Genomic DNA, 27,626 nt, shown 5'->3' on the forward strand with positions numbered 1-27,626 from the left:
TTGAAACTGTCTCATTGTTATTTGTTTCTCAATAAAATTATGGAAAAAAAATTCAATGTGATCCGGGCCCTAATGGGCTCTCTGTCTCTGTCTCTGTCTCTGTCTCTGTCTCTGTCTCTGTCTCTGTCTTTCTGTCTGCCTCTCTCTGTCTGTCTCTGTCTCTCTCTGTGTCTCTGTCTGTCTTTGTCTATCTCTCTGTCTCTCTCTGCCTCTGTCTCTCTCTCTGCCTCTCTCTGTCTCTCTGTCTGTCTCTCTCTCTGTCTCTGTATCTCTGTCTGTCTCTCTGTCTCTCTGTCTCTCTCTGTCTCTTTCTCTCTTTGTCTCTGTCTCTCTGTCTCTGTCTCTCTGTCTGTCTCTGTATCTCTCTTTCTCTCTCTCTGTCTCTCTCTGTCTCTGTCCCTCTGTCTCTCTCTATCTGTCTCTTTCTCTCTTTGTCTCTGTCTCTCTGTCTGTCTCTCTCTGTCTGTCTCTGTATCTCTGTCTGTCTCTCTGTCTCTCTGTCTCTGTCTCTCTGTCTCTTTCTCTCTTTGTCTCTGTCTCTCTGTCTCTGTCTCTCTCTCTCTCTCTCTCTCTCTCTCTCTTTCTCTCTCTCTCTCTGTCTGACTTTGTCTATGACCTTACTGTCCAGGACAGTTTTGTCATTCATCCCAGCACTGACCCCACTGGGCCATGCCAGGATGTGCTGGGTTAAAATGAATGGATTTTCAGGCTCAAAGAGACACATGGGAGCAGAGCTTCGCTTTCCACATCCCTTGGGAGCGCTCTCTGCTTAACCAGGAGGCCACAGAAGCAAATTCCTCAGCAAACATTTAAAGGCTTAAGGCAGAAGCTTCTTTCCTTAAGCTAAAGTGAACCTGGAACAACGGGAAATTTCAGAGAAGGGGTGGGAGGAGCAGGAGGAAGCGCAGAAGGGTTCTTCTTGGCTGGAGACACTGAAAGCCATTAGGTCTGGAGTCCCGATGCTGTCTTATTGAAGGGCCTGGGCTGGCTGACAGGAGGAGGGGGACGAGGAGGGAGATGGAGACCGGTGAGTCCTGCTAATCTGTTCAGCTTTTCTGGAAGTTTGGAGGGAGGAAGGGGTGAAGAAAAGCGACAGGACTGTCTAGACTGGTGGTATTCTAGCTCCTTCTACCTATTTCTCCACCTTCATTCGGACCTCAAAGCAGGAATCGTACGGTCGCTCATTTTGTTTCCCGAAGCCCTATACAGTCGTTAAGAATTTGGCCTAGACTGGCTCTGGGAAGGCTGAGGAGCTCCACAAGGACCTGACATGCATGTCCCCAAGCCTGTTTCTTCCCACAAGAGACCGTAATTAATCATTTCATCAACAGCTTCCAAATGATGCCACCTTATACATAATTATTTGTATTACACAAAGGACACTATGTAGTACATGCTATTTGATGACTTGATTTTTAGAATCTTAATTATGTGACTTGAAAATCTTCCCATTTCACTGTATATTAGCTTATTAAAAATTTCTAATAACTTATAGTTTCCATTCAGGTCATACTAGTACATTTATTTCATAAATGTATTAATTTGTTTAGTTTGTTACTACCCCTTTTTGATGGATACTTTGATCCTATCTAATATTTGCTTTTATAAATAGTGCTGCAATGGATGTCCCTATTGCTGTAACTCTGCATATGTGTGTAGATATTTTTATATTGTATGAAAGAATAAGCATTGAATAAAAGGCAATCTCCACTTTAGGTTTGGATGGATAGTCAACACACTGTCTCTAAAAAGTCTGTATGAATTTATACTTCCACCATTAGTGTAGGGAACAGTGCTTTTCCATATGCCCACCACAAAATAGGTTAGGGCCATTCTTTTTTAATAAATCAAAGATGGACTTCACTATGGGTTTAGTTGCATTTCTGGGATTATAGCCAGGCTGTCTTCATAGTATTTATAGCAACTTTTATATATTGTGAATGATAATCTTCTGTACATGAGAAAATGACCTAATGATTTAGGTGCATTGTCCTGAGAATACCTTTCTCTTGTCAACAGCTGTTGGAATTGCTGGGTACTAGGTGTGAACAATTAAAAAAAAAAGTTAATTATGTAGACACCAATACACAATGATATTCCTGGAGCTGTCCTGGCCTGCTGAGCTGCTTCTAGACTTCTGCTTTATTTGACATCTAAGGATGAGGAGGTTGAGATAGGGCTGTGTGTGTGTGTGTGTGTGTGTGTGTGTGTGTGTGCATGCGCACGCGCTACTAGGAATGAACACTGAGTTACATTTCCAGCCCTACAAATTCTTTTACAGTTTTTCAAAGAGAGTCTCAGAAGTCACTAAATTGCCCTAATTGGGGTTGAATTTGTGATCCTCTTGCCTCGGCCTCGCAGAGTGGTGGGATCACAGCTGTGATTTTCATCGTGTAGTTTTGAACCCCTTGGTGCTACACAAAAGCTGGCTGTAAGAGGGGGCAGTGGAAATCTGCCAGGTTCATCTACTAGAATCAACTCCTCTTAAGATCTGTTTATTTTTTCATTTTTGAAGAAAACACCAAATTCTTTTTGGGAGAAAAGTAGTCTGAAAACCTCTATACCACCCAGAGGTGAAGAGCTAGGTTCTGAAGTTAGTCTATCTAGATTTAAATGCCAGTTCTGTCACTTATTAAATAGATGACACTGGGAAAGTTACCTCACCTCACTGATGACCTTCCTACTCATCTCGTGCATTGAGTTGGGAACCTTTTGCTGGGTAGATGTATGGATAGAAGAAGATGAGGTATGTACAGCCTGGAGCTGAATTAAAATCAATAAATATTATCTAGATATAAAATTATTCTTGCAGGTTCTGAGATGCCCCAGTGCTCTCCGATGCTTGGGAAGGCTTCAGGGAGGAGGTGGTTTGCATGATGCTGTTTTGCATGATGAACTGCTCCAATGCAAACAAAAAGGGACTATGAAAGGGGCAGGGGCTGCCCAGAGTCAGGCCTGATCTATTTGGAGCTTACAGTATAAATAAAAAAGAGTTCTCATGGGACATTTGGAGATAAGATTGAGGATAAGTTAGGAGCACACTCTGAAGGGCTTTGAATCCTTGGCTAAGAAATTTTGATTTGAAATTTCAAGCAATAGGACTGGATTGCTCTTGAACACTGAAAGGTACACAGAACACTATAGCAATCTCACCACATAGAAGTCTCTTCATATGTACTCCCACGTATGTATGCTTTCATGTCTTGTAAATGAGAAAAATGAAAAATAATGAAATTATTTTTCAGCCCTGGGATTTCAGCTCTTTTCCTATTTTTTATTTTGAGACAGAGTCTCACTAAGTCACCCATTTGCCCAGGATGGGCTTAAACTTGGAATCTGCCTGTCTCTGCCTCTCAGAACTGGTGGCCTTATAAGATTGCTGAGCTAAGAATGAAGTATTTGTAAAATGCCCCCAAAATCGTAAGAAGAGTGAGAAATGCAGAATGAAAATAAGCTGGAATAAAGTCAAAGACAAAGGCAGAAGGAAGAGAGCTGGTTGCACCAGTCACTTGGTGACAGGTGCCATGCTGTCTGCTGCCTGTGCCAGGTGGCACTCACCCTTTGTGCTCTTTGCCTCACGTCTCAGGCCCTCGCGGCCAGCCTGACTGCACAGGCCCTCGTGGGCTGTGGCTCCCTGTGCCTGGCTGGCCTTCCTCCCTTCACTCCTGCCCGGGTCTTGGGCAGCCTTGCGCAGGAAGATAGCTCAACCTATATTTATTAGCTAGCCACATGCCAGGAATGCCAGGCACTCACACAGAGAGTGAGACCCCTTTCTCCTGGCCTAGCACTTGTGTTTAAATCCCCATTAGACTTTAAAAAAAACCCAACTGGGAATCCAACTCACAACCTCATGCTTGTCAGGTAGCTGCTGTGCCACTGAGCTATATCCCCAGAACCCCACATTGGACTTTGAACTCTGCTATTTCAACAGAACTCTCACTGCCTTCACTAGAGCTGAATTAATCCACATGTATAGCTTCGATCCTGCCACCTCTGCTCACAAACCTATTTACAGTAAAGAGAAACATTCTCTCCTAAAACAAAAAGAAAAAGGAAAATCTAGGAAAACCCTGAAAATCTTTCCCACCATTTCATCAACCAAAGATAATCAGTAACACGCTATGGTTCAATCATTTTTAAAAAAAAATCTGGCTTTTTAATAAGTAGGAGATTTTTTTCTCCTATTCTTATTCTTTGTTGGTGCTTTTAATGCTTTTATTGGTTACATCAGAGTATAAGAATAAAGTTTACATACCCAGCTTTTATTGCAGAATATTTAATTTAGGTCACATTGAGTATCCTTATGCTTACATTTTTGTAAACAAGTGATGATTTTAGGAAAAAAATAGAAGAGAAATTTATAGGTCAAAGATATTTATGTTTCAAGGGTTAAACTTAATTTTTTTTTTACGAGCCAGATATGGTGGTACATACCTGTAATCCCAGCAAGTTTGAAGCCAGCATTTGCATAGTGAATTCTATGTCAGTCTAAACTATATAGAGAGACCTTGTTTCAATAAACAAATATATAAATAACTGGTATGGTGATGCATGCCTGTAATCCCAGCACTTGAAAAGCTGAAGGAGGAGGATCAGTGAGAGGTCAAGGCCAGCCTGGGCTGCAAAGTGAGTTCAAGGTCAGCCTGAACTGCAGAGTAAGACACTGTCTCAGTCAATCAATATTGTGTGATATTGACAAATTTCCCTTAGGACAATTTATACCCCATAGGGATCAACATATTACTCATTACTGAGTCAAACAGTAGCCCCTCAGCTGGGATGCACCCCTTGCTCCCCAGTCCTGCTGCCTTCCAGCCTTTCTACCTCTCCTTCCTCATAGCCCAAGTTCCCATCATGTTCATGTATACTCCCAATTCTGCTTTAGTCCATGAACAATCCACTCAATTGCTGCCAAGTAGTGCTAGGTGACATAAAATCCTTTGTCTTACATAAATAAAATTATATAAAGTGCATTACCTAGTGATTTACTTTTGCATGTAGACAGGGTCTTCAGGGTCTCACTACATAGATCTGATTCATAGTAGTTCTCCTGTTTTTAGCCTCCCAAGTGCTGGGATTACAGGTGCACCTCGCCACACCCAGTCTCAGTCACTTCTCAGGGTACCCGGGTGGGCAGGGCTGGCCCGGCAAGCTGGGGATCAAACCTGGGTCCCTCAGTCTGCCTAAGCAGGCGCTTTAATCTGCTGAGCTATCTGGCTGGCCCTACCTAGTGATTTTTATTTATTTATTTATTTTTATTTAATTAATTTATTTATTTGTATCTTAGGGAAGGGTCTACAGGGTGTCCAAGGTCTCACTACTAGATCAGATTAGAAGTGATCCTCCTGTTTACAGCCTCCTAAGAGCTGGGATTACAGGAGCATGCCATCACACCCAGTCTCAATTGCTGTCTCAGTGAGCCCCGGGGCCGAGGTCAGCACAGCAGGCCCAGGGAGTGAACCCCTGGCCCCTGCACCTGCTTGCAGGTGCTTTAATACACTGAGCTATTTGGTTGGCCCTCTAGTGATTAAAAAAAAAATAAACCTTAATTGTACGTCTTATAAATCTTTCCAAGTAGTACACATTACTCTATCAAAAATTTCTAACAACTTACAGTTTTTTGTATTTGTATTTGTTTTTGTTTTTTGTATTTGTATTTGTTTTTTATATTTAGTACAGGGTCTACAGGGTCTCACTACATAGATCCAACTCATAGTGATTCTCCTGTTTTCAGCCTCCCAAGTGCTAGGATTACAGGCGCACATCACCACGCCCAATCTCAATCACCATCTCAGCGCACCCTGGGGACAGGGCCAGTACAGCACAATTTACAGTTTTCCATTCCTGCATATAAGCACAATTTCCTTCATACATTTATTAATTTATTTAATTTGTTACTATCTCTTATTGATGGTCACATAGGTTGTTACTAGTAGTTGCTTTGATATATGCACCAAAATAACTGCATATGTGTGAAAATATTTTATATGAGAGATGTCTGAAAGATTAACTGTTGTGTCAAAGGCAATATCCTCTTTAATCTTTGATAGTTATTAACTGATCTTCTCTAGAATGCTTGTATGAATTTACTTACACTCTCACTATCCTTATTTGAAAATCCATTTCCACATGTCTTCAGTGAACTAGATCATTGCTATTCTTTTAAATATTTTGAATAGCTCAACTACAGATCTCATTATTATTTAAGTTTGTATTTCTGTGATTATAGCAAGGCTGTCTTCTTTACATCAATCCATATCCATATATTACAAATAGCAATCCTTTCCTCCTGCTTTCCAGTTCGACTACTCCTTAAGCCTCATGTACACAAGTGTTTATCTGTTCGGCAAATATCACTGAGCTCCTACCAGGGAAGAGAGGAGACTGTGAAGGTCAGGAGCAGGCTATGGAGCCAGCCTACTTGGGCTTGAACTCCAGCTCTACCTTGCACCCTCCTACACTCCAGGCACAATATTAATTCTCCACCGGAGTGCGTGAGAATGTAGATGATTTCAGACAAGTAAAATGCTCCAGGTAATGACTGGCCTAATTTTTTTTCTGACTGACTATTATAAGTATTCCAGAAACATCACCCATACTTTTCTAAAATTGGGTACAATCCTGCATTCTAGGAATAGGGGGTTTGGGTTCAAGAAGATAACAAAGATCTCAGCTTCTGTGAAGCTAATTCTGGATGTTATTAAATGCTCTGCAAGAAAAAAAGAAGGTGGTATGAGGGTGGGAGGTGGAGCTTCATATTCCATGGCCAAAGAAAGCCCCATGTGTGTAGCCTCCCCGTGGACCCAGGGGAGCAGGCTATCTCTACTTTTGCTTTCTCAGAAGACAGGAGCTTTGCTTTTCACAGTTCATCACAAGCGGACAACTGTTTTAATGTCTCCTGTGTTATTCAAAGGCTAATGATATATTAGTAAATGACTTGATCCTTTCTACGCTTGTCTTTTTTTTTTTTTTTTGCAGAACTGGGGATTGAACTCAGGCCCTTGCGCTTGCCAGGCAAGCATCTACTCTTGTCTTTGCATTAGTTAAACAAACGCTTTAGTCCTATCTAAATTCTGTTGTCTGATATTGGGAATTGATACCCTAAATTACTGCTGTATTTGTGAAATGTTTTTATGCCGAGTATGTACGCTGAATGTGCGTTCATAGTAGATGCCATCCACGGTGTGTTTACCTTATGGTTCTTTATATAGTTAGGGAAAACAAAATAAAGATTTATTATTTCTCTATAAAAAACAAAACAACAACAAAAACACAAACAATGCAAGGACTCTCATATTGGGGCTCATCTCTCTTCTGACTCATGTTGCTAACTGCTGAGAAGCTGTGGCCAAGTCAGACGTGGAGGTGCTGACGTGTTTTGTTAATTGATGCTGCTGGGTTTCCTGCATTGCTGCAGCTCTTCCTGATCCTCTCAGCTTTCTTTCCTGGTGCCTGTGCAAGTCCTTCTTTTTGTTCTCTTAAGACATTGTCTCTTTGACATGAAAAGCTGTCAGTGAGCCAAGTGCGTAATTATATTAAGTGGAATAGAGAGAAAACGTAAGTGCCTAATGGAGGAGACAGCCTCTGTGCACTGCAACTTTGAGGACAGAGAGGAAGACAGTGTCATTTTGGCTCCCCTTTTCTTTTCAAACCGAGAGGAGTCTGGGTAAAACAATAGCACGGCCTGCTCTTGGGAACTATGTTAAGCTGTGGATAGCAGCCAGGAAAGGGCTTTGTAAGGCTTGCAAAGGTTCCTCTATGCACTCTTCTGCCATTTTTGATATAGGTCTTTCAGGGCGGATGGGCCTCTGGGAGGGAGGTATAGGATGGAGAGGATTTCTGAGAGGCTTGTGATCCTGCTATGCACATTTCAGACCCTTCAGGAACAAGGGAGATGTCGCTAGTTTCCAATAGAATCTGAGCCAGTTGTCTTCAAACTTTTGACCACAATCCAAAATTTGCACCATGGTCCTGTTACACATAAAATGATCATTTCTCTTTTTAAATGTGCAGTACATTATGATCTCTTCTTTTTTCTTAACATGAGTCACATTGATTCTATAAACTATTAATGTGTCAGACCCAGTGTATAAAAACTTCCATGAAACAACTCAAAGGCAACTATCTGAGATCTTTCCCTGAATTTTCTGTTTCTAATAGTATATCCACTTAAATGCCAAAATTACATGAAGAGGCTTAAAAACTTTGTACCATTTGATCCAGTAATTTACCTTTGATAAATCTACCTCTGGGAAAGACTGTTTCTAGAAAGGGGTCAAAAGAGCTTTGCAAATGTTCTGCTTTCAGTCATTTAGCAAACTTGTGGGAAAAAGCTGGACTTGATTTTTAGGCTATTAAAATGTTAATCGACATAATTTAACTTCTTTACATAAGTATTTATGTGGGGCCAGCCATATAGCTCAGTGAATTAAAGCACCTGCTTAGGCAGACACAGGGATTAGGGTTCGATCCGCAGCTTGCTGTGTTGGCCTGGCCCTGTGGGCGTGCTGAGAGGGCGACATGAGTGTGGTGACGCACACCTGTAATCCCAGAGCCTGGGAGGCTGAAAACAGGAGGATCACTACGAGTCTAATCTGCATAGTGAGACCCTGTAGACCCTGTACTAAATATATAATATATAAATAAACAAACAAATAAATTAAAAAAAGTATTTAGATGCATTCGTAGCTAGTGTTGCTCAGTAGTCCAGAATGAATCTGGAGGAATGCTCTGCAGATACTCCATTGGCCTCTGACTTAAACTCTAGTGCTTAAAACCATCTAGGCCCAGTGACTTGGATGAAGACATGGAAAATGGTTTAGCCTATCTGTTGATGGCAAAATAAAGGATCCAGGTGAGAGAATTAGGATTGAGAATATTGCAACAGTTAGGAGAGAGCCCAAAACAGAGAATCTAGGTGGAAGTTCAAAATACAATGGCCACATAAACCATCCTGGTTTTCCTTAGGATGCTGGCCAGCAGCATCCCTGGCAGTCATGACACCCCACGGTCACAGCAACAGAAATGTGCCCAGGCATCACCAAACATCCTCCAGGAAATGATATCTCTCTTGTGGAGAATTACTGGGATTAATTTGATATTCTACTCAGAGAAAGACCTAATGGATTTTTGTCTTATCTTATTAAGGAAAGGTTTCACTATGCAATTCAGGCTGGCCATGAACTCAATGCTGTACCCCAGGCTGGCCTCAAACTCGCAGCGATCTTCCTGCCTCTGCCTCTTGAGTGCTGAGACTGCAATACAGGCTTGCACCACCATGCATGGTTACAATGGAGGTTAAGAGCAGGAAAACCTATTGGAGAATAGGAACGGGGAAGAGGACACAGGAATAACTCCTGAGAGACAGGAAGGGTCCTAAATGGGTTGCCTGATCTAATGGATTTTTTTTGACAGTGAATGCAGTATAAACATTGCCAACAAAAATAGCAAAGCAAACGCAGTCTGCAATGGTATTATTACAACTTTTAAGAAAGACCAACAATTGCTGAAGGCTTACTCTGTCTGTATCTCTCATAAAGTGAAGACTCTGTCATGTGCATCCTCTCTTCAGGCCCTTGTGAACCCCAGCAAATAGGAATACAATTGTTCCTTCAGATTTCAGATGGGGTTCCTGATGTCTAGGGCTGTTAAAGCAATTTGCTTAAGGTCCCACAATGACTTGTGGAGGTGGTGACCTGGGGCTGCATCACTCCACACCCTTGACCACTGATCTCTAAGAGTTTCATAGCCATACATTAGGTATATACCCTATGAAGTGACCAGTGGCCTCCCCCTAGACCTGGAATGGCTGAGAAACAAGAAATAGGTTGTAAACTTGTCAATAGTCTCATGCAGGAACTTGTCCCATAGCTGCCGCCTTAGCCTCTGGTCAGCCCACTGACTTCACTTACAAAATTCCAATTATGTTTGTTCTTACATCAGGGTAATAGAGTAACTTTCAACACCTAGAACCATTCTATCTTCTGAGGCCTCAGTCTTTTAGCACTGTGGCTCCAGTTTTGAGTGCAAGGGTCACCAGAATCAATCAACCTTCCTGTTCCTACTGAGTTGCCCTGTAGGGCTGAGTCATGAAGTAGGCAGAAGGGCTAAGAACTGGACAAGAGTCTAAATCAGAGTTGGTTTCCACAGAAATCGTTGAGAATTGTCAGTAGCTCTTGAATCCAGTGATAACTGGGTAGTGACCTGGCCCTCCCTATCCCTAGTGGCAGCACTAGAGCTCAGGTCTGTGGACCTACACAGAGCCAGGAACAACAAGGAGCACCACACTCAGGAGATGGGCATGGAGCGCCTCATCCTGCGCCGAGGCCAGCTCTTCAGCCTCCAGCTAAGCTTCAGCCGGCCCTTCCAGCCGCACAGTGACCGCATTGCTTTCGTGGCTGAGACAGGTGAGCTCTGAATATTCCCTCAGCCTGGGGACCTTTGCAAAGGGTCTCTGCCTCCCCTCTCTAATCTGGGACCCCCAGTTAATGCTGTTAAAGGAAGATCTGGCAGTTAAGCATGGTGGCCATAGCAGCCAACCTTTAAAAACACTGAGCTAGTCAAGTCTGGTGGTACAAGCTTATAATCCCAGCACTCTGGTAGGCTGAGGCAGAAAGATTACAATTTCAAGTCCATCAGGGGCAACTTAGTGTCTTAGTAAAACCCTGCCTAGAAAAAAAAAAATAGTGTGCTAAAACTTCACACTTGATTCTGTTTAATAGCCACAAAAGAGTTTCAGGTAGGTACTATCAGGATTCCCAGTTTAAGGGTTAAAAAATATACAAAAGGGGCTGGTGAGATGGCTCAGTGGTCTAAAGCACCTACTTAGAACAAGCTTTAGCAAAGCCCAGGGACCACGGTTCAATCCCCCAGCACCACATGCCAGCTGGGCTGAGCTGGCCACACACACACACACACACACACACAAATAAATAAATAAAATAAAAAAGCTTTATATATAATATATATATATCCGGAGATCTGAAGTAGTTTACCTGTAGACACCCAGTGGTCAGCAGAGCTTTACACCAGAAGGACTGGCAAGTGTTGGGAGGAAGTGAGAAATCTAATGCCACATAGATTTCTGAGCTTTCCTTGGGGTCATTCTCTCCTACCCAGGCCCTGAGCCCTCTGAGCTGCTGCGGACCCGAGCCAAGTTCTTCTTCATACAGACCGGGCCCAGGAACAGAAACACCTGGCATGTGTCTGACTTCACTCTTGACTCCACCTCTCTCCAAGTCTCCCTTTTCACACCAGCCAGTGCGGTCATTGGTCACTACATGCTGAAGATAGAGATTGCTCAGAGCCAGGGCCCCAGTGTGACCTACCCGATGGGCACTTTCATCCTGCTATTTAACCCTTGGAGCACAGGTAGGCCACACTCCAGGTGGGATACTGACCTGGTCCACTGGGATTCCTTCATAAGGGTCTTCTGAAAAAGGCTGGAAGATAAATCATGCAGAGTCCTAGATATGCCCCATGTGCTCTCTCTAAAGATCATCTTTACCAGTTTTTTAAAATTTTATTTTGAAGAGTAAAAACAGAAGCAAAAACAAATAGAAAAAAAAGACAGAAATGGGGTAATGTACAATACATATGTTACAGATTTTCAAAACAGGAATTGCTAATTAACAATGGTTGTTGTAGTATCTACTTTTATTGTCAAATTTGTTGCTCAGATTAATGATATAGTTATGCAAGATTGGGGAAATAATTGAATATTGGTGCTTGCTTTCAAGAAATCTTAATTTTTTTCCTTGTCTGTTTTTGTTTTAATTTATTTTAAAGAGAGTATAGTAATTGATAAGACATTAGAAATGGTGCACATTTAGAAGATCAAGATGAGGGGACCTGCCCAGCAGCTCAGTTGTTTAAGTGCCTGCTTAAACAAAGCCCTGAAGTTCAAGCTTCTGGGGTTCCAAACCAGAGAGTCACTGCAAACGAGAAATGCCCTAAAGGCATTTTGAGCTTCCAAAAAAAAAAAAAAAACCTTCTAGAAGATCAAGATGAGAGGTATTCATCTTTACCAGTTTTTAACTGCAGGATGAAAATACTTCTGAAGCGATGCTGAGGGAAGTAGTTTAGCAAAAGGAACACAATATGATCCTAATTATATTAAATATATGTGCACAGAAAAATAATGCCTAGCACACTGAGTTGTTTTGTTTTAGGGGGGTTATTTTTTGGGGGAGAGGTTTGGTACTCGGGATCAAACTCAGGACCTTGCATTTGGCAGACAGGAGTTATGCCACTGAGCTATTTCCCCAGCACACACTATGTTTTAAAATGCACTGGTGGGTGTCTCTGAATAATGAGCTTTAGTGATTTCCACCCTATTTCTCTGGCCGTCTCAATCAGTCCTGCTCAACTTTCAGCCTGTCTGTTATTTTATTTTATTTTTACCCCCTTTTTTCCCTGTATTTTAGGGAAGGGTCTACAGGGTGTTCAGGGTCTCACTATTAGATTGGACTCGTAGTGATCTGCCTGTTTACAGCCTCCCAAGTGCTGGGATTACAGGTGTGTGCCACCACACCCAGTCTCAATGGCTGTTTCAGCGCATCCCAGGGGCAGGGCTGGCACAGCAGGCCCCGGGATCGAACCCCCAGCCCCTGAGCCTGCTTGCAGGCACTTTAATCTGCTGAGCTATTTGGCCAGCTCTTCCCTCATTTTTTTTGAGTGAAAAGGAATTGTCTTGGACCACAGAGAAATATTTATTATCATTAATGCATATAAGCAATACTAATTCCTTTTAAAAAATACTTTTAGTGTAACATTTTAGAAAAAAAGAGCAAAGAAATATGGGATGCAGGTTGAACCCGATGTAGTTTCCAGTCTCTACAATAAGGTTGTAACTATTTAAATCTATACATTAAATCTTTTTTAAAATACAGATTGTATTGCTAGCCTCCATGAAGAAGCACATGGCAAACTTTTAAAGGGGCCCAAAATTGTTTTCTATTAACATCAATCACTATTCTTCCTGTTTTCCAGAAAAATGTTGTCATTAATGTTTTTCTAATTTTATTACTCTGTTTTTTGGTTTGGATCTTGCTCCTTCTACTACTTTTATCTGCGCAGATGATGATGTGTACCTGCCAAGTGAAACACTGCTGCAGGAGTATATCATGAGGGACTATGGCTTTGTTTACAAGGGTCACGAAAGTTTCATCACCTCCTGGCCCTGGAACTATGGGCAGGTAATGCCATCTCCTGAAGGTGGGCTTGGCGTGGGCTTGTCAGAGGGTCCTAGGAAGGATGCTAGCAAAAGCCAGGTGCGGTGTTGACAGCTTCTACACAGTGAGAGGGGCAAGGAGGCACCTTTCCTTTTCAGTTTGTGAGTGTGTGTGTGTGTGTGTGTGTGTGTGTGTGTGTATGTGTGTGTGGGTTAAACATAACCAAAGCAGATCAGTGACTGTGATGAATCTCCATGTACACATTTCTTAGCTTTGACAGTGATCAATTTATGGTGAACCTTCTTTCATCTATTCCAGAAGTTTGTAGGGCCAGACATGGCCTAATGCAATGGCCCACAGGGAAGAATAGATTTTACATTTCATAATTGCCTAAAAGAATTGAAAAAAAAATTTATGACATTGAAAAATATATGAAGTTCAAATTTGTGCCCATAAAGAACATTTGCTTGGAACATAGCCATATTCATTGATTTAGATGTTGCCTGGGGGTATATAATAGTTCAGCTGAGTTGTGGAGACACAGCCAAGGCCTGGCAGGACTGAAATCCTCACTAGCTGCCCTTACAGAAAGAGTATGCCCAGCTCTGGCCAGCACTCCTATATTTTCCTAGTCACTGGATTTTTGGGGGGAGAAAACCTGATCATGACTGAAAAATACACAATAATTCTTTCACAGCATCAGTATTTCAGTCACTGTTCAGAGGAGACCCATGACTGTGCACAACTTTTCAGCTCCCAAGTAACAAGCACTGTGGGTGTTTCCTTCCTCCCACCTCAGTCCTGGGCTCAGCTTCCAGGGAAAAGCATTAGCAGCTGCAGGGAGACTTACTGGGAAAGGTCACAGTTTCCTCATTTTCCAACAATACAACTTGTGAAGATCCTTCGAACTGAGATGGATTCCATTGTAGTTAGTAGTCAGAGGCATGAAAGGTACATCATAACCACACACTGTACAGAACCTTCACTGGCCACCCAGTGCTCACAGAACCAATTCTGAGCTTCTCTACCCAATTTCAAGACCCTCCATGTCTTCTCCCTCTCCTCTAATGTCAGCTCTAAACACACTCATTTATCCGAGCTTTTTCTGCTAGCACAAGCCTTCCAGAGAGGAGAACTCCCAAGCCCTTGGGGCACACACGCTCACACACCTCAGGCAACTGCCTTCTCTCTTCTTCAGCTAGCAGGGATCTCTCACCCTGAATTCTCCCTGCATGTTCTGCCTCCCTGGTTAGTTCTTCAGACTTCAAGTTCAACACACTCCCCATTTGATCTATAAGCTCATCAAAAGTAGGGCTGTGTCTTATATCTATCTCCCACTTCCTGCCACATACATATAACACCACCTTAAAAGTCTCTAAGTGACTCGAAGCTTCAGAATTCAGAATTCCTGTTTGTTCTTCTCTTTTCTCTCTTGCAATGTGTCTGAAGTTTGAAAAGGACATCCTAGATATCTGCTTTGAGATCCTGAACAAGAGCCTGCACTTTTTGAGGGACCCAGCTAAGGACTATTCCCAGCGGAACGACGTGGTATACGTGTGCAGGGTGGTGAGCGCCATGGTAAGGCCCACAGTCCCTGGACAGTCTGAGCTTCGCCAGGTGGACACTGTGAACACTGACAGAACTCTGCCTGTCCTTTGCAGATCAACAGCAATGATGACAGTGGTGTGCTGCAGGGGAACTGGGGCGAAGATTACTCCAAAGGCACTAGCCCACTTGAGTGGAATGGCAGCGTGGCCATCCTGCGGCAGTGGTCAGCTCAGGGCGGGCAGCCTGTGAAGTTTGGACAGTGTTGGGTCTTTGCCTCAGTGATGTGCACCGGTGAGTGAAGAGCTCCTCGATCCTCGTGGCCTTCTGAGGCCAGACTGAGACTGCCTCTTTTCAGAGAAGTCACCTATGGCTCATGAGGTCCGGTGGACTGCCTGTGACCTCCACAGGCAGGCTTGCCAGCACACTGGTCAGTCTCAGGGGGCTGACCTGCTCAGACTGCGGGAGGGAGAAGGAGGCTGTTAGAGCGGCTGCCTGATTGGGGTGGCTTGTGGTTGCAAGGCAGAGGTGTAAAGGCTTCTTTCTGCCATCTGCTGAGCTCCTCAGCTCAAGGTGAGCCTGGAGTCAGGGAATAGGTGGGAGGGCATAGAAGGGTAATGGGTAGTCTGCCCGATCTCTGTAGTCCTCTCAGAGACTCTTAAGAGTTGTAATTAGAGATTAATTCTTACCTTCCTACCTACAACTAAGAAGCACTGATGTTTTATGCGCTCTCATCTATTTAAAAGTTAGTGCAGAGTTGCTGCCCAGGTTATCCATGAAAATGAGCAAAAGCCGAGCAGGTGGTACACACCTGTAATCCCAGCACTCTGGGAGGCTGAAGATAGAAGTTCTCAAGTTTAAACCCAGTCTGGGCAACCTGGCAATTTAACAAGACCTTGTTTCAAAACAGAAGCAAATTAACAAGGGCTGGGGATGTAGATTAGCGTGAAGGCCCAGGGCTCATCCTTACTACTATTAAGAGACAAAAAAGAGAAGGGAAAGAGGAGAGATCTCACCTCCCACAGCCATGCCACCCTATGGAGCTTAGTAAATGTGAGCTCATCTAGAAGGCTGGCTCTGCTCTGGAGGAGGGACTCACAGAGACTGGGCCTGGAGAGCAGCCTAGCCTGGCAGTTGTGTTCAAGGACTACAGACAAGAAATTTACATCCGGGTACTCAGGCCAAATGACCTCGTTGTAGCTCAAAAATCAGATGACAACGAGGCAAGTCCAAAAGTTAAAAGAAGCACTTTATTTTAGCTGGTACCCAGTGGTGGTCTCTATGCAAGGTGCAAAGAGGCGCGCCGGGCACTGACAAGGGGTCAGTATTTAAGCTTGAAAACCGCAAAAACAGGGAAGGGGTGGAGAGGAAGAAGTGGCAGGGTCATTAGTTCATTAGGTGGTCCTTATTGGGTGGGGTGTTGGAATCAGCAATCATGGGGTACAGTGAGTCATTAGTTTATGGGGTGGTTCTGTTGGGTGGAGGTGCTGAATTGGCAGTCATGAGTACATCGAGTGGGCCCATTGGGCGGGGGTGCTGAAATCATGCAGAGTTCCGTAGGACAAGATAAGGTTTGGGGAACAGATATCATAAGACTTGAGTCACAGGGGTGAGGAATTGAAGGAATTGGGAAATTGGAGGAGGGATTGGGAGGGGTCGGCGCATACAGAACAGGAACTCGGCGAGGTTAGAAGGGCAACAAAATGAAGTCAATTTTAACAGGGTATAACAGACCTCACTTTGCTTATTTATAAAATGAGATTGGAGCTACTTGGCACCAAATCACCCTAGTTTTGTCTTGGGCTAGGAATCTGGCCAGCAAAGGGTGGGTGGGCTTTATGGAGGAAATGTCAAGCCTTTGGAGCCTGGAGTGAGCAGGAGAGGGGCTAGGTCTATGAGCTTGCTTCACCTCCAAGCCCTGAGCCCTTCTGGGGTCCCAGGAGCAACGAAAGCTACTCCGGCCAGGCTGCCGCCAGCCCTGCAGCCCAGGCTTTGCTCCATGCTGAAAGTTGGTTTATGAAATGCACTGAGCATGCCCAGTGACTCTCCTAAGGCCCTGCAGTGAATCAAGGCAATAGGATTCTCAGCAGCCTCGTGGACACTGTCGCTCCTCCTGGGAGGGAGGTGGATGGGTAAAGCTCTCTGAACTCATCACACTGACAGAGGTGCAGACCTGTGTCCCCAAGGTATGCTGATTCTTGGCTTGATTTCATCTGGCTCAAGGCAAGTGGTGGTGGTAGGTAGGGGTGTGTGTGTGTGTGTGTGTGTGTGTGTGTGTGTGAGAGAGAGAGAGAGAGTATGTGTGTGTGTGTGTGTGTGTGTGTTGTGTTGGTGGGGTGATACCTGCTTCATGTCACTAGATCTGCAACATTTTTGCTCATTTTCAAGGTTTTTGTAGCAGTCTCCTGAGTGACCACAAGGGAGAGCTGCTACCTTTTCAAAGATGGTGGTGTCTTTGGATTCCAGTCCCTAATAATACCTTCGCATCTCTAGACAAGAGTGCTCTTCTCTCCATTCCCTAGTGTCCTCCCTCTGTCCCATCTCCCCAACTCTTATCTGTAAGGAGAACTACAGATCCAGAACTTCAAAGCTGAAAGTCACCCAGACCAGCTCATGGTGCTGTTGCAGTGACAACAGGAGCAGCTGGGCCACATACCTGTGTTCATGTGCTTTCCTTTTGAAACTGGCCATGGCAGAGGGTGAAAGCCTTTACATTTTCTAACTGTCAAATGACTTGTGTTCTCTGTTTTTAACTTGGAAAGCTGCCTAGTAGAAAAAAAATCCCTAGATGATAAATTGATTGTTCATTATTGTTTTAAGTGACTCTCAAGGGATTTATTTCTCTCTGTGAGATGGAAAACATTTGTGGGGACAGCAGGCAGTGGGTTTTGGGCCTGACCACAGTGCTCTAAGGAATTGTAAGTGAGGCACTGAAAATCTTGGCTATTTTCTTTGCTCCAGGTTGAAAGCTAGAAATGAGGTACAGAAACTGTGTGGGGTGGCACCCATAATCCTACCACTGGGAGGCAGGAAGATCACAACTTCAAGTCTAGTCTGGGCAACTTACTGAATAAGTGAGACCCTATCTCAAAATAAAAAATAGAAAAGGGCTGGGGATGTAGCTCAGTATGAAGACTGAGTTTAATCCCCAGTAGTGAAAAAGAAAAAAAGAAAAAAGAAAAAGCAATGATTCTGCTCAAATTGAACTCAGAGACCCTGTTCTTTTCTTTCTCTTCAGTAATGAGATGCTTAGGTGTCCCAACCCGTGTTGTTTCCAATTTCCATTCTGCACACAACACGGATGGAAACTTGACCATTGACACCTACTACGACCAAAATGCAGAGATGCTTCCAACTCAGAAACGAGACAAAGTCTGGTAAGGACACGGTCTGGAGTAGATCTCTGCTCTGTCCTGGCTGGGGGCAGAAGGAAACTGTGACCTGGTTCACTGGCTCTGCCCTCAACATCGCAACTGATATTCAGGGAAAATCCCCAAATCCAAGGATGTTTAGCTAGCAAATCAAATGCATTTCACAGCTAGACACTGGGTAGACATTGGACAACCATATGCAGAGTTGTGTATCCTCAACCCTGACCTTCCTCCACCCTGGGAGACAGAGGCTGGACAGCTGTCTCTGACTTCCTGTGCTGGTCTCCCTGCGCTTTTCCCTCTCCTTACCTCCCCCACTTCTGTCCCTTTAGTTGTATGTCTCAGTTCTCTTTCCCCAGCTCTTTCCTTCTTTGCTACTCCCCCAAGCATGGGTTCTTGGTTTTTCCTTTCCACCTGGTTTCCAGGTGAAACTCTTGGCACGAGATCTAGCTGGCATCCTTTGAGCCCACTCTCCTAGAACCTCAATTTCCTTGTCTGCAAAATGCAGATAGCCCCTACTTCGCTGGGCCATAAGCAAGTGGGATGATTCCAGCCTGGGATCTAAACCTCTACTCCCCAAGGGCTCAGATTGCAGAAGCAACGGTACATGTGAAAATCTCAGCTGCTTGCATAGAATTCTCTCTCTGAATGTATCACCTGAGTCTAGTCATGAGAAAATGTCAGGCTAGCCCCAAACAGGGGACACTGCTAAAATAAGAGATAAATGAATAATTAAAGACCATTTTCAGAATGCCAATATACTAAAAATAAGGTTGAAGAACTGTTACAAGATAATAGTAGTAGACAATGAAATCTAGTCCTAGACTGAATTTTAAGTCAGTTGGGATTGGAACAATATCAGGTCAACTGATAAAGTGAAAGTATAGATATAAGTTAAAGTATTTTACCAATTTTAAGTGCTAAGGTTGCTTAACTGTTATGTAAAGAAGTGTGTATACACACTGTGATGAAAAATAAGGTGAGGGCTGGCCAGATAGCTCAGCGGGCTAAAGTGCCTGCTTAGGCAGAGCACAGCAGCCCTGGTTCAATCCCGGCATGCTGTGCTGGGCCCACACATGGGGTGCGCTGAGACAGCAAGTGAGACTAGACATGGTGGCATGTGACTGTAATCCCAGCACTTGGGAGGCTGAAAACGGGAGAATCACTACAAGTCCGGTCTATGAAGTGAGACCCTGTACACCCTATAGACCCTGTCCTAAATACAGAAAAGAAAAAATAATAAGGTGAATATTTTAAAAAATATTACAGTCAAACATACATTGCCATTAATCCCCCCAAATATTCCCCTTCACCTCAAACACACTTACCCAAAAGGGTTCTGCACACAACACGGACGGAAACTTGACCACTGACGCCTACCATGACCGAAACGCAGAGATGCTTCCGACTCAGAAATGAGACAAGTCTGGTAAGGACAGCACTAGGGAGGCTGCCACTTGCCAAAGCAGTTCTGATAGTCCTCTTTTGTGGGTATCTTTGTGAAGTGTAGTCAAAAACACGGTGAAGACTGCTGCCAAGTGTCATGCAATGGAAAGGTAGGCTTATACAAATGTCATGATGTGTCCTCATCCGCCTTATTCACCTGATGTGACACCATGTGACTTCTGACTCTTCTGAAAGGCAAAATGACCATAAACGGTAAATGTTTTGAAGTGATTCAGGATGCTGAGGTAGCCATGACAGTGCAACTAAAGACGTTTTTGAAAGAGGCTCTCTCGAGCTGCTTCAGAAATGGCAAGAACCATCAGATAAAATATGTTTAAAGTGAGGGGGACTATTTTGAGGGGAATTAATGGCAGTGTGTCTGTTATTGTAATCATTTTTACAAATCTAAACATTCACCATATTGTTCAGTCACACCTGGTGTTCATGTTTTTAGAAAGCAAATGGAAAAAATGTTAATAGAGGAATTGGACAGATAGGTGTTCTTTGTGCTAGGCTCTCAATTGCAAGCTTGAAATTACTTTCTAATAAACAGTAAAAGACAAAAAGAAGGAACAGGGCTGGGAAGATAGCTTGGTAGCCAAAGTGCCTGCTTGGCAAGCCCAAGGACCTGGTTTCGATTCCAAGTACCATATGCTGTGCTGGCCTGATACTGGGTATGGTGGTGCACGCCTGTAATGCCAGGGCTAGGGAGGCTGAGACAGGAGGATTACTGTGAATCTGAGCTGTGTAGTGAAACACTGTACCAAATAAATAAATAAATAAATAAATAAATAAATAAATAGATAAATAAATAAATAATTTTTAAAAATAAAAGAAAAAAAAAAGAAGGAACAACAAAATACCCAGCTTAGTGTCTTGTACCCGGTACCTAGCAAATGCTCAGGAAAGGTGAGTCCTGTCTCCTTTGTCCCCTCCGCAGGAACTTCCATGTCTGGAATGAGTGCTGGATGATCCGGAAAGATCTTCCACCAGGATACAATGGGTGGCAGGTCCTAGACCCCACTCCTCAGCAAACCAGCAGCGGTGTGTGTGGACCACAGGGGCAGGGGCTGCTCTCTGGGGAGGGACCATGGGATCCAGAGGCTGGAGAAGAGCAGTGTCTCCCCACTTCACCCCTGCCCAGAGCTGTAGCCAAGCCAGCCTGAGATGGGGGAGTCAGCTTTGGTTGGCAGTGGGGTCACCTGGGCTGCTCACTTACCTGTAAATTGGGGAAGATGATGATGGCAGCAGGCATATCACATGGTGGCTCTGAGGACCAGATGAACTAACAGGGGGAAATGCTTGGTACACTGGAGGATACCCCGAGGATAAGGGTCACTGGTACCACTGCCTCTCCTTTCTCCCCACCTCCTGCGGTTGAGTCCAGCTACCTTGGGCCACATGTCAGCACAATGCCCCACAACTTCTCTTGCTCCACAGGGCTGTTTTGCTGTGGCCCTGCCTCTGTGAAGGCCATCAGGGAAGGAGACGTCCACCTGGCTTATGACACCCCTTTTGTGTTTGCCGAGGTGAACGCAGATGAAGTCATTTGGCTCTTTGAAGACGGTGAAGCCCGGGAAATCCTCGCCCACAACACCAATTCCATCGGGAAGGAAATCAGCACCAAGATGGTGGGGTCAGACCAGCGCCAGGACATCACCGGCTCCTACAAGTATCCAGAAGGTGCCTGGGCCAGGGTTTAGAGAAGGGATGCACGGAACTGCTGGGATGGGTCCTCCTCATGGCGGACTCCAGGGGGGATTTGGCCCTAGCAAAGAACATACAAGGTACTTGGTTAAATTTCAATTCCAAATACATTCAGACAAGCAACTATGGTGTTAGTTCATGCCAAATGGTGCATAAAATATCCTAAAAAGTTGTTATTTCTTTGCAGTTCAGATTTAACATGTTGTAGGTTTTAGTATAAACATGTTCCAATATTGTATGCCATATACTATACTAGAAATCTTTGTCATTTACCTGGAATTAAAACTTAATTGGAGGTCCCGTATTTCTCTGGCCACTCTATCTCAGGATCACACTGCTGTTTCTTTGTCCATAGCAGTAGGGGTGGTGACAAGGGCAGAGATGGACATTCAGGAAGGACAGGGCTCGAGGGCCCGTGAGAGGGGGCGAATATGCCCAAGAGAGATGCTTGTGGACTGGACAGGCCTCTGCTGTGCTCTGGCTGGGCAAGCCCAGACAGCCTTGCCGTCTCACGCCTCCACCTCTGCATCTGTAAGATGGGACAGCTCAGAGGGGTTGGCGAGCTAACTCAGAGAAAGCGCCACAGAGAGAGCTTCTGGCACAGTCACTCCTCCAAAAGAGCCACACTTTTGGGTCCACTTAAGCCACGCCTTAGACTTTGTTTTTCATGCTTCAGTGTTGAGTAGCCCCAAAGGCAAGAGACGGGATTCTGTTTAAAAGCCTCACATGTATATTCCAGGAGACAGAATGCTTGGAAGGCCGGAGAAACCTCTGGCCCAGATGATGATGACGGTGACGAAGGTGGCAATACTGATGACAGCAGTGCTCAGTGCTTAGCGTCAGCAACACCCTTAACTCAGCTCTTTTTGGCAGCCCTATGAGGCAAGCTGGTGCTATCCCTAGCACCGGTGGAGCAAGGATGAGGAGCCAGCACAAGAAGCACCAGGGCCCACATTTGCAGCCACCTTGCCGCGCTGCTCTTCCAGCTTCAGAAGGAAAGCTGCAAGTGGAGCCGCTTGTTTCTCCTAGGAAGTCACTTGTCCTCCTGCTCACTGATGTCTTCCCTGTGTCTCTGTTCTGCCAGGATCCCCTGAGGAGCGGTCTGTATTCATGAAGGCTTCCAAGAAAATGCTGGCACAGGAAAGGGGCTCCTCATCCCTCCTGGATCTTCTGGGCTCTGCGGCCTTCAAGGCTCAGCCCGCACAGCTACGGCTTTACCCAGCCAGGGCCCCAGTGTGGGGCCAGGACCTGCTCCTCAACCTGCATGTCCAGAGGGTGCAGGACAGTGCCCACCCTGGAGGTCCCATCAGGCTGGAGGTGCGGTTCTGTGCCCAGGCCCTGCTGCACGGGGGCAGCACAAGGGAGCCGCTCTGGAAGCAAGCAGTGCACCTGGACTTAGACTTTGGGAAAGGTGTGTACTACAGGCTTGAGAGGCTCCTACAGAGAGGTCTCTGGCCCGTGAACTGGGCCGGGCTGGTTCTGTGAGACCACAGACAGCCCCGTCAGCATGCACACAGTGCAGCACGGGCAGTGGGCTGCTGTCACTGGCCATGCAAATGCCTGCTGTGGTACCTCTGGTGCCATCTTGCCAGGCAGAACAGCAGAGAGTTCTGGAAGCTCTCTGTGCTGGTTGAGTACTCTGTCTGTCTCTAGGTGAAAACTCAAATTTTTCTCTTACCCATATATTCTCTCGCTTTCTCCTTCCCTCTTCCCTCCCTTCCTGACCCATCCTCTGCACTAAAGATGTGTTTGTCTGTGCACAGAGATACACTGGCCACTCCTGCTGCCCTACACCAATTACAGAAACAAGCTGACCGATGAAAAGCTGGTCCGCGTGTCTGGCATTGCCAAGGTTGAAGAGACAGGGTGGTCGATGCTGGTCCTAAAAGACCTCTCTCTGGAGCCTCCACGCTTATCTATTGAGGTGAGGGCTCGGCAGAGATAGGACCCCCAGGGCTCTCTGCCTCACCCAGCACAGGACTTGGGGAGCAGCAGCAAACAAGACACTGTTTCTACCTCAGACACAAAAGTAATGATGACCGTGCAGCATGTACAAAAGGCAGGGTGGGGCATGGAGGCACCAAGGACGCCTAGGAAAGGCTAGCTGGGGCTGTGTCCATTATCCAGGCAGAGCCCTGCTTTTCATGGGGTCCCAGAGCAGCGCAGCAGATGCTGAGCAGGCTGGAAATTGGTCCCCATTGGCATGGGACCAAGAGACAGTCTGTGTGACTTTTCTGGATTCCTGTCATTTAACCCTGTCTACTTTTATGGCCTCAATAAGGACTTGGTCCCTTTGTCTGAATTCTAGGTTAGCCAGCTGCATTCTTTCTTTTCCTTGATTCTCTGCTGAAGCCAGCGTGTATCCTAGTGGTCAGAGCTCATTTCAGCTCAAGTCCTTACCAACAGCCCTCACTTGGCTGGCACTGTACCAGGCACAGGAGCTCCTGAAGTGAGTAGGACAGAATCCCTGCCCCCCTGATCTAGGCCAAGGCTGTGCTGCCTGCAACACAGACCTCCGAATGAGTTACTGAGCATCACTGAGAAATCTTGAGTGGACAGGAGAACTGCATGGGGCAGATTCAGTGCCTGGGTCAGGTCCTGGTTCTGCCATTCATACATCGTGGGGCCTTGGCCTCTTTGTATCCAGTGGCACACGTGATGCTCCTACCTTCTCCCTTGCCTGCACCAGACATTACTAATTAATCACGGTTGATGAGTTTTGTTCTTGAATGCCACTTTGCCCAGCATAAATATTAAACACCTGTAACCCTCAGAGCTGGCTCTTTACTTGAAATCTACTAGGTATCTTAAACAACATGGTAGAGCCGGAAGCAGGCTCCTGATTGATGGTAGGTAGCTTCCTGCAATATCTTGACTTCCAAAGTAGGCCAGCATATGTGTTAATCTGAAATATTCTAAGTTCACAGTCTTCCCTCCCAGCAGCAGCATCATCCTATCTCTAAGTACAGTCCTGCTGGGGCCAGAGGAAGAGGAAGGAAGGCTACTGACTAGAAGGCAGATGTGAGGCCCATTGCCCAGGACACTCCTGTCTTCTGTCCACACAGGTGTCTAAGAGAGCCGAGGTGGGCAAGGCCCTGACAGTCCACATCTCACTCACCAATACACTAACAGTGGCCCTGAGTAACTGCACCATGGTGCTGGAGGGAAGTGGTCTCATCCACGGGCAGATAACAGAAGAGTGAGTAATGCCACTGTCCTCCTCTCGAGTCAGTCCCTTGTGGAGTCAAAACCCTCCTGAGGCTCTGGGTAGTACCTCTGTGGCCCCACTTTCTGGCCTCCTCAGGAGAGGGGGACTCAGTGAAGCTACAGAATGGCAAGTGCTCAGTCACCACAGGGATCCTGGAACACCCACCCAAGCTATCCCTCACTCCTCAGGGCTCTAACAGCATCTTTTTGACTTTCAGCCTCGGCACTCTGAAGTCTGGAGACACCATCCAAATTCACCTGGACCTCTACCCCAGCAAGGCCGGGGCCCGCCAGCTCCAGGTCCTCATCAGCAGCAATGAGGTCAAGGAGATCAAGGGCTACAAGGACATCTTCGTGGCTGCAACTGCAACTGCCTGAACCAGACCCTGCCTTCCTGGTGCCCCTCAGGGCTCCTTGCTACTTTCTCTGTCCTGCTCCACCTCTGCCTGAGGGGCAAATGAAAAAAGAATGGAGGTGTCCTTATCCCTGGTGTTGCAGCTCCTGTGCCTATTAGACACTTAGCGCTACCCCTTTGTCCTCTTGACCTAGCTGCCAGCTCTGTGGCTGGGAACATTCTTGCTCCCTGAGGCCCCTCTCTTTTCAGTGAAAGGTCTCCACCACAAGATAAACTCCACAGCCCTCTGCTGGCCTCTCTAGAATGAAGGATACAGGTCTTTCCCCCTCAGTGCTCTCAGCAAGCTCCAGGCAGAAGAAGCCCTGCGGAGGATACCGCGTGCTGTGCCCGCTGCCCAGCAGGGCATCCTTGCTGCCCACCTGGGAGCACCCAGCACGGTGGGGCAGCCCCTTCTTGGCAGCTTTACATCCCACAAGCATTGCCCAGGCCCTTCTCAGTGCAGGCCCCAGGAGGCCTGGGAAACACTTCTCAGGGAGCACTGCGTCCTTACTTCTCCCCTGCACCCCTTAATCATTATCCTCCTCCTGTCACCCTAACTTTCCTCAGCCACTTTTATGTTGTTATTTTTAGGACAGAGGGAACCACTCTTGTGCTGGTTTCCTAATGGATATCTGCTAACACTTTGTAACACGTCTTTGTGGTCCTTTTCCCCCTTTCATTATGTTTTTTAAAAGTTGTCATTATAAATCGATACATCTTCCTCATAAATACAAAGTATGATAAAAATACAGCTGCTTTTAGCCAGGTGTGGTGGCACGTGCTTGTAACCCCAGCACTCAGAAGGCAGAGGCAGGAGAATCTTGCGAGTTCAAGGTCAGCCTGAATTGCATAGTGGGACCCTGTTTCAAAAAAAAAAAAAAAAAAAAAGGTTGGGACGATAGCTCAGTGGTAAAGAAAAAACCAAAAAATCCAGATGTTTAAATTTTAAGATTATTACAGTAAAGGACACACATTTCCACTCATCCTCCTCAAAAGTACTCTCCCTTGCTTCAAACACACCGATCCTTTTTGCCATTTTCCACAGCAGCCCTGGAAGTCCTCTTCTGTGAATGTTAACTAAGTTGCATTGTTGTGGCTGCCTCAGTGTCCTGAACGGATTCAAAACATTTCTCTTTCCTGGTCATTTGGCCTTTGGGGAAGAGCTGTAGCGCATGATCTGGTGAATAAGGATGAGGACACAGCATTATGTTTTTATAAGCCTGTTTTTCCACTGGGTGGTATTCAAAGTGATGGGGGAGGGGGGTCTTAAGAAAGGTTGTCAGGTGTCTAAAATAAATTTTCAAACATTTACTTTATTTTTCAATCATACCTCATGATTTTTTTTTAAAGTATAACATTCAATTTATTATTTCTTCCTCAAGAGAGTTTTCTTCAGTCCATTAAGACTCAGTTCCCCTCACATGGGCTTTGGTGGAGGTCGTGGGGCAGCACCAGCAGGTCTAAATCAGGGTGGAGGAGTTCGGTCCTTACGGGCTTCACGAGATCGATTTCTGACCACTTTGCTGAGAATGGCACAACTCACACAGTGATGCAGCTTCACATACAGCTTGGGAAGCACATAATCGTCGAAGACACTCGCTTCGGAAATGTCCCTGATGGCGGCGGCCTCCACTATGTTCCGAATGACAAACTTCTTAATAACCTTATCCTTGGGTGTGCACCGGGCGCAGTTCGCATAGCGAATAGGCTGCATATGACCGTGGCCCTTTTTGGCACGACCGTTGTTCCTTCTTTTTTTTTTGTCATCTTGGAAAGGAGGACCCGAAAGAGGACACCTCATGATTTTTGTTGTTCTTTGAGGCAGGGTCTCACTATGTAGCCCAGGCTGGCTCAACTCGAGATAATCCTCTTTGCCTCAGCCTCCCAAGTGCTGGGATTACAAGGGTGCACCACCATGCTTGGCTTCATAGTTGAGAAAATCCAGAAATCCAGAAAAGCAGAGCATCTTGCTGTTGGTTTTTGGATGTGGAATCTCTCCCTTGTCCACACTGTGCCTGCTTCATGGCTCTGCAGGTTCGATGCGCTCCTCCTCCTTCCTCCTTCTCTCTGTCTGTCTTGCCTCTTGCCTTCCTGCTTTCTGTCTGTGTCCCCAGGCCTGCACCTCCCCAGCCCTACCCACACTCCACACTTGGTGCAGGAAGGGCCCACACAGCCTCCTGTGCCCTGTGCCCCAGTAGCACAGCCGGGCATTTCTGTGCATCCCAGGTGGCTCCCCACCCCTGGGCCAGGGCCACCTGTGGGGGCTTCTGTGGAAATGGAACACTTTGTTTGTCTGCTGAGCACCGTGTTCTCCTCTGCAGAGTTGCTGCCTTCCTGCTCTTCCTCGGCTGTGTCACTAGAGTGGGGAACACTGAAGGGACTCCCGGGCCATGTGGAAATTAGTTAGGTCAGTCTTCCCAGTTCACCTGGCAGTTTTCTCTCTTCTCACCGAAAAACTGGCTGTGGCAGCCATACTCTAATGTTTTCTTATTCGCTTTCCCAGCGCAGCTGGATGGACTATGCCATTTCATGGCTCCTGTCAAGTTTGGCCTCAGGATGCAGAGTTGCTCCCACTGCTATGAGATTAGACCCTGTTGTCACCTCTCCTCCAGTTACCTCCCAACACCCAGTGAGGCTAACAGTGGGCCAGGTGGGCACGTCCATAGCAGAATAGGGGCAAAAAAATTGCTTGGAGAATGGAGCAAGAGGCACACAGATGAGGCCAGCAGCCACAGCCCCTGATTCTGGTCTTCCAGGCTCTTCCACAGTATCATCCTTAAGTCC

General features: G+C 45.7%; 2 protein-coding genes across 2 annotated transcripts; one reads left to right on the forward strand and one right to left on the reverse strand.

Moving 5' to 3' along the window:
* Positions 1–7,568: 7,568 nt before the first annotated feature.
* Tgm7 (transglutaminase 7) lies at positions 7,569–24,856 on the forward strand. The gene is made up of 13 exons (XM_004623500.3): positions 7,569–7,666; positions 10,186–10,406; positions 11,119–11,370; positions 13,078–13,196; positions 14,622–14,750; positions 14,834–15,011; positions 17,956–18,094; positions 20,475–20,578; positions 20,975–21,217; positions 22,326–22,652; positions 23,005–23,165; positions 24,307–24,440; positions 24,667–24,856. Exons 1-13 carry the CDS (start codon positions 7,569–7,571, stop codon positions 24,824–24,826), a joined length of 2,265 nt encoding a protein of 754 aa, XP_004623557.2. The 3' UTR covers positions 24,827–24,856.
* Positions 24,857–26,307: 1,451 nt separating this feature from the next.
* LOC105741915 (40S ribosomal protein S26-like) lies at positions 26,308–26,609 on the reverse strand. The gene has a single exon (XM_012514256.2). The coding sequence runs from the start codon at positions 26,554–26,556 to the stop codon at positions 26,308–26,310; it is 249 nt and encodes an 82-aa protein (XP_012369710.1). The 5' UTR covers positions 26,557–26,609.
* Positions 26,610–27,626: the final 1,017 nt, after the last annotated feature.

Source organism: Octodon degus, unplaced genomic scaffold, assembly GCF_000260255.1.
Source record: "Octodon degus isolate 3935 unplaced genomic scaffold, OctDeg1.0 scaffold00002, whole genome shotgun sequence".
NCBI classification, from domain to species: domain Eukaryota; kingdom Metazoa; phylum Chordata; class Mammalia; order Rodentia; family Octodontidae; genus Octodon; species Octodon degus.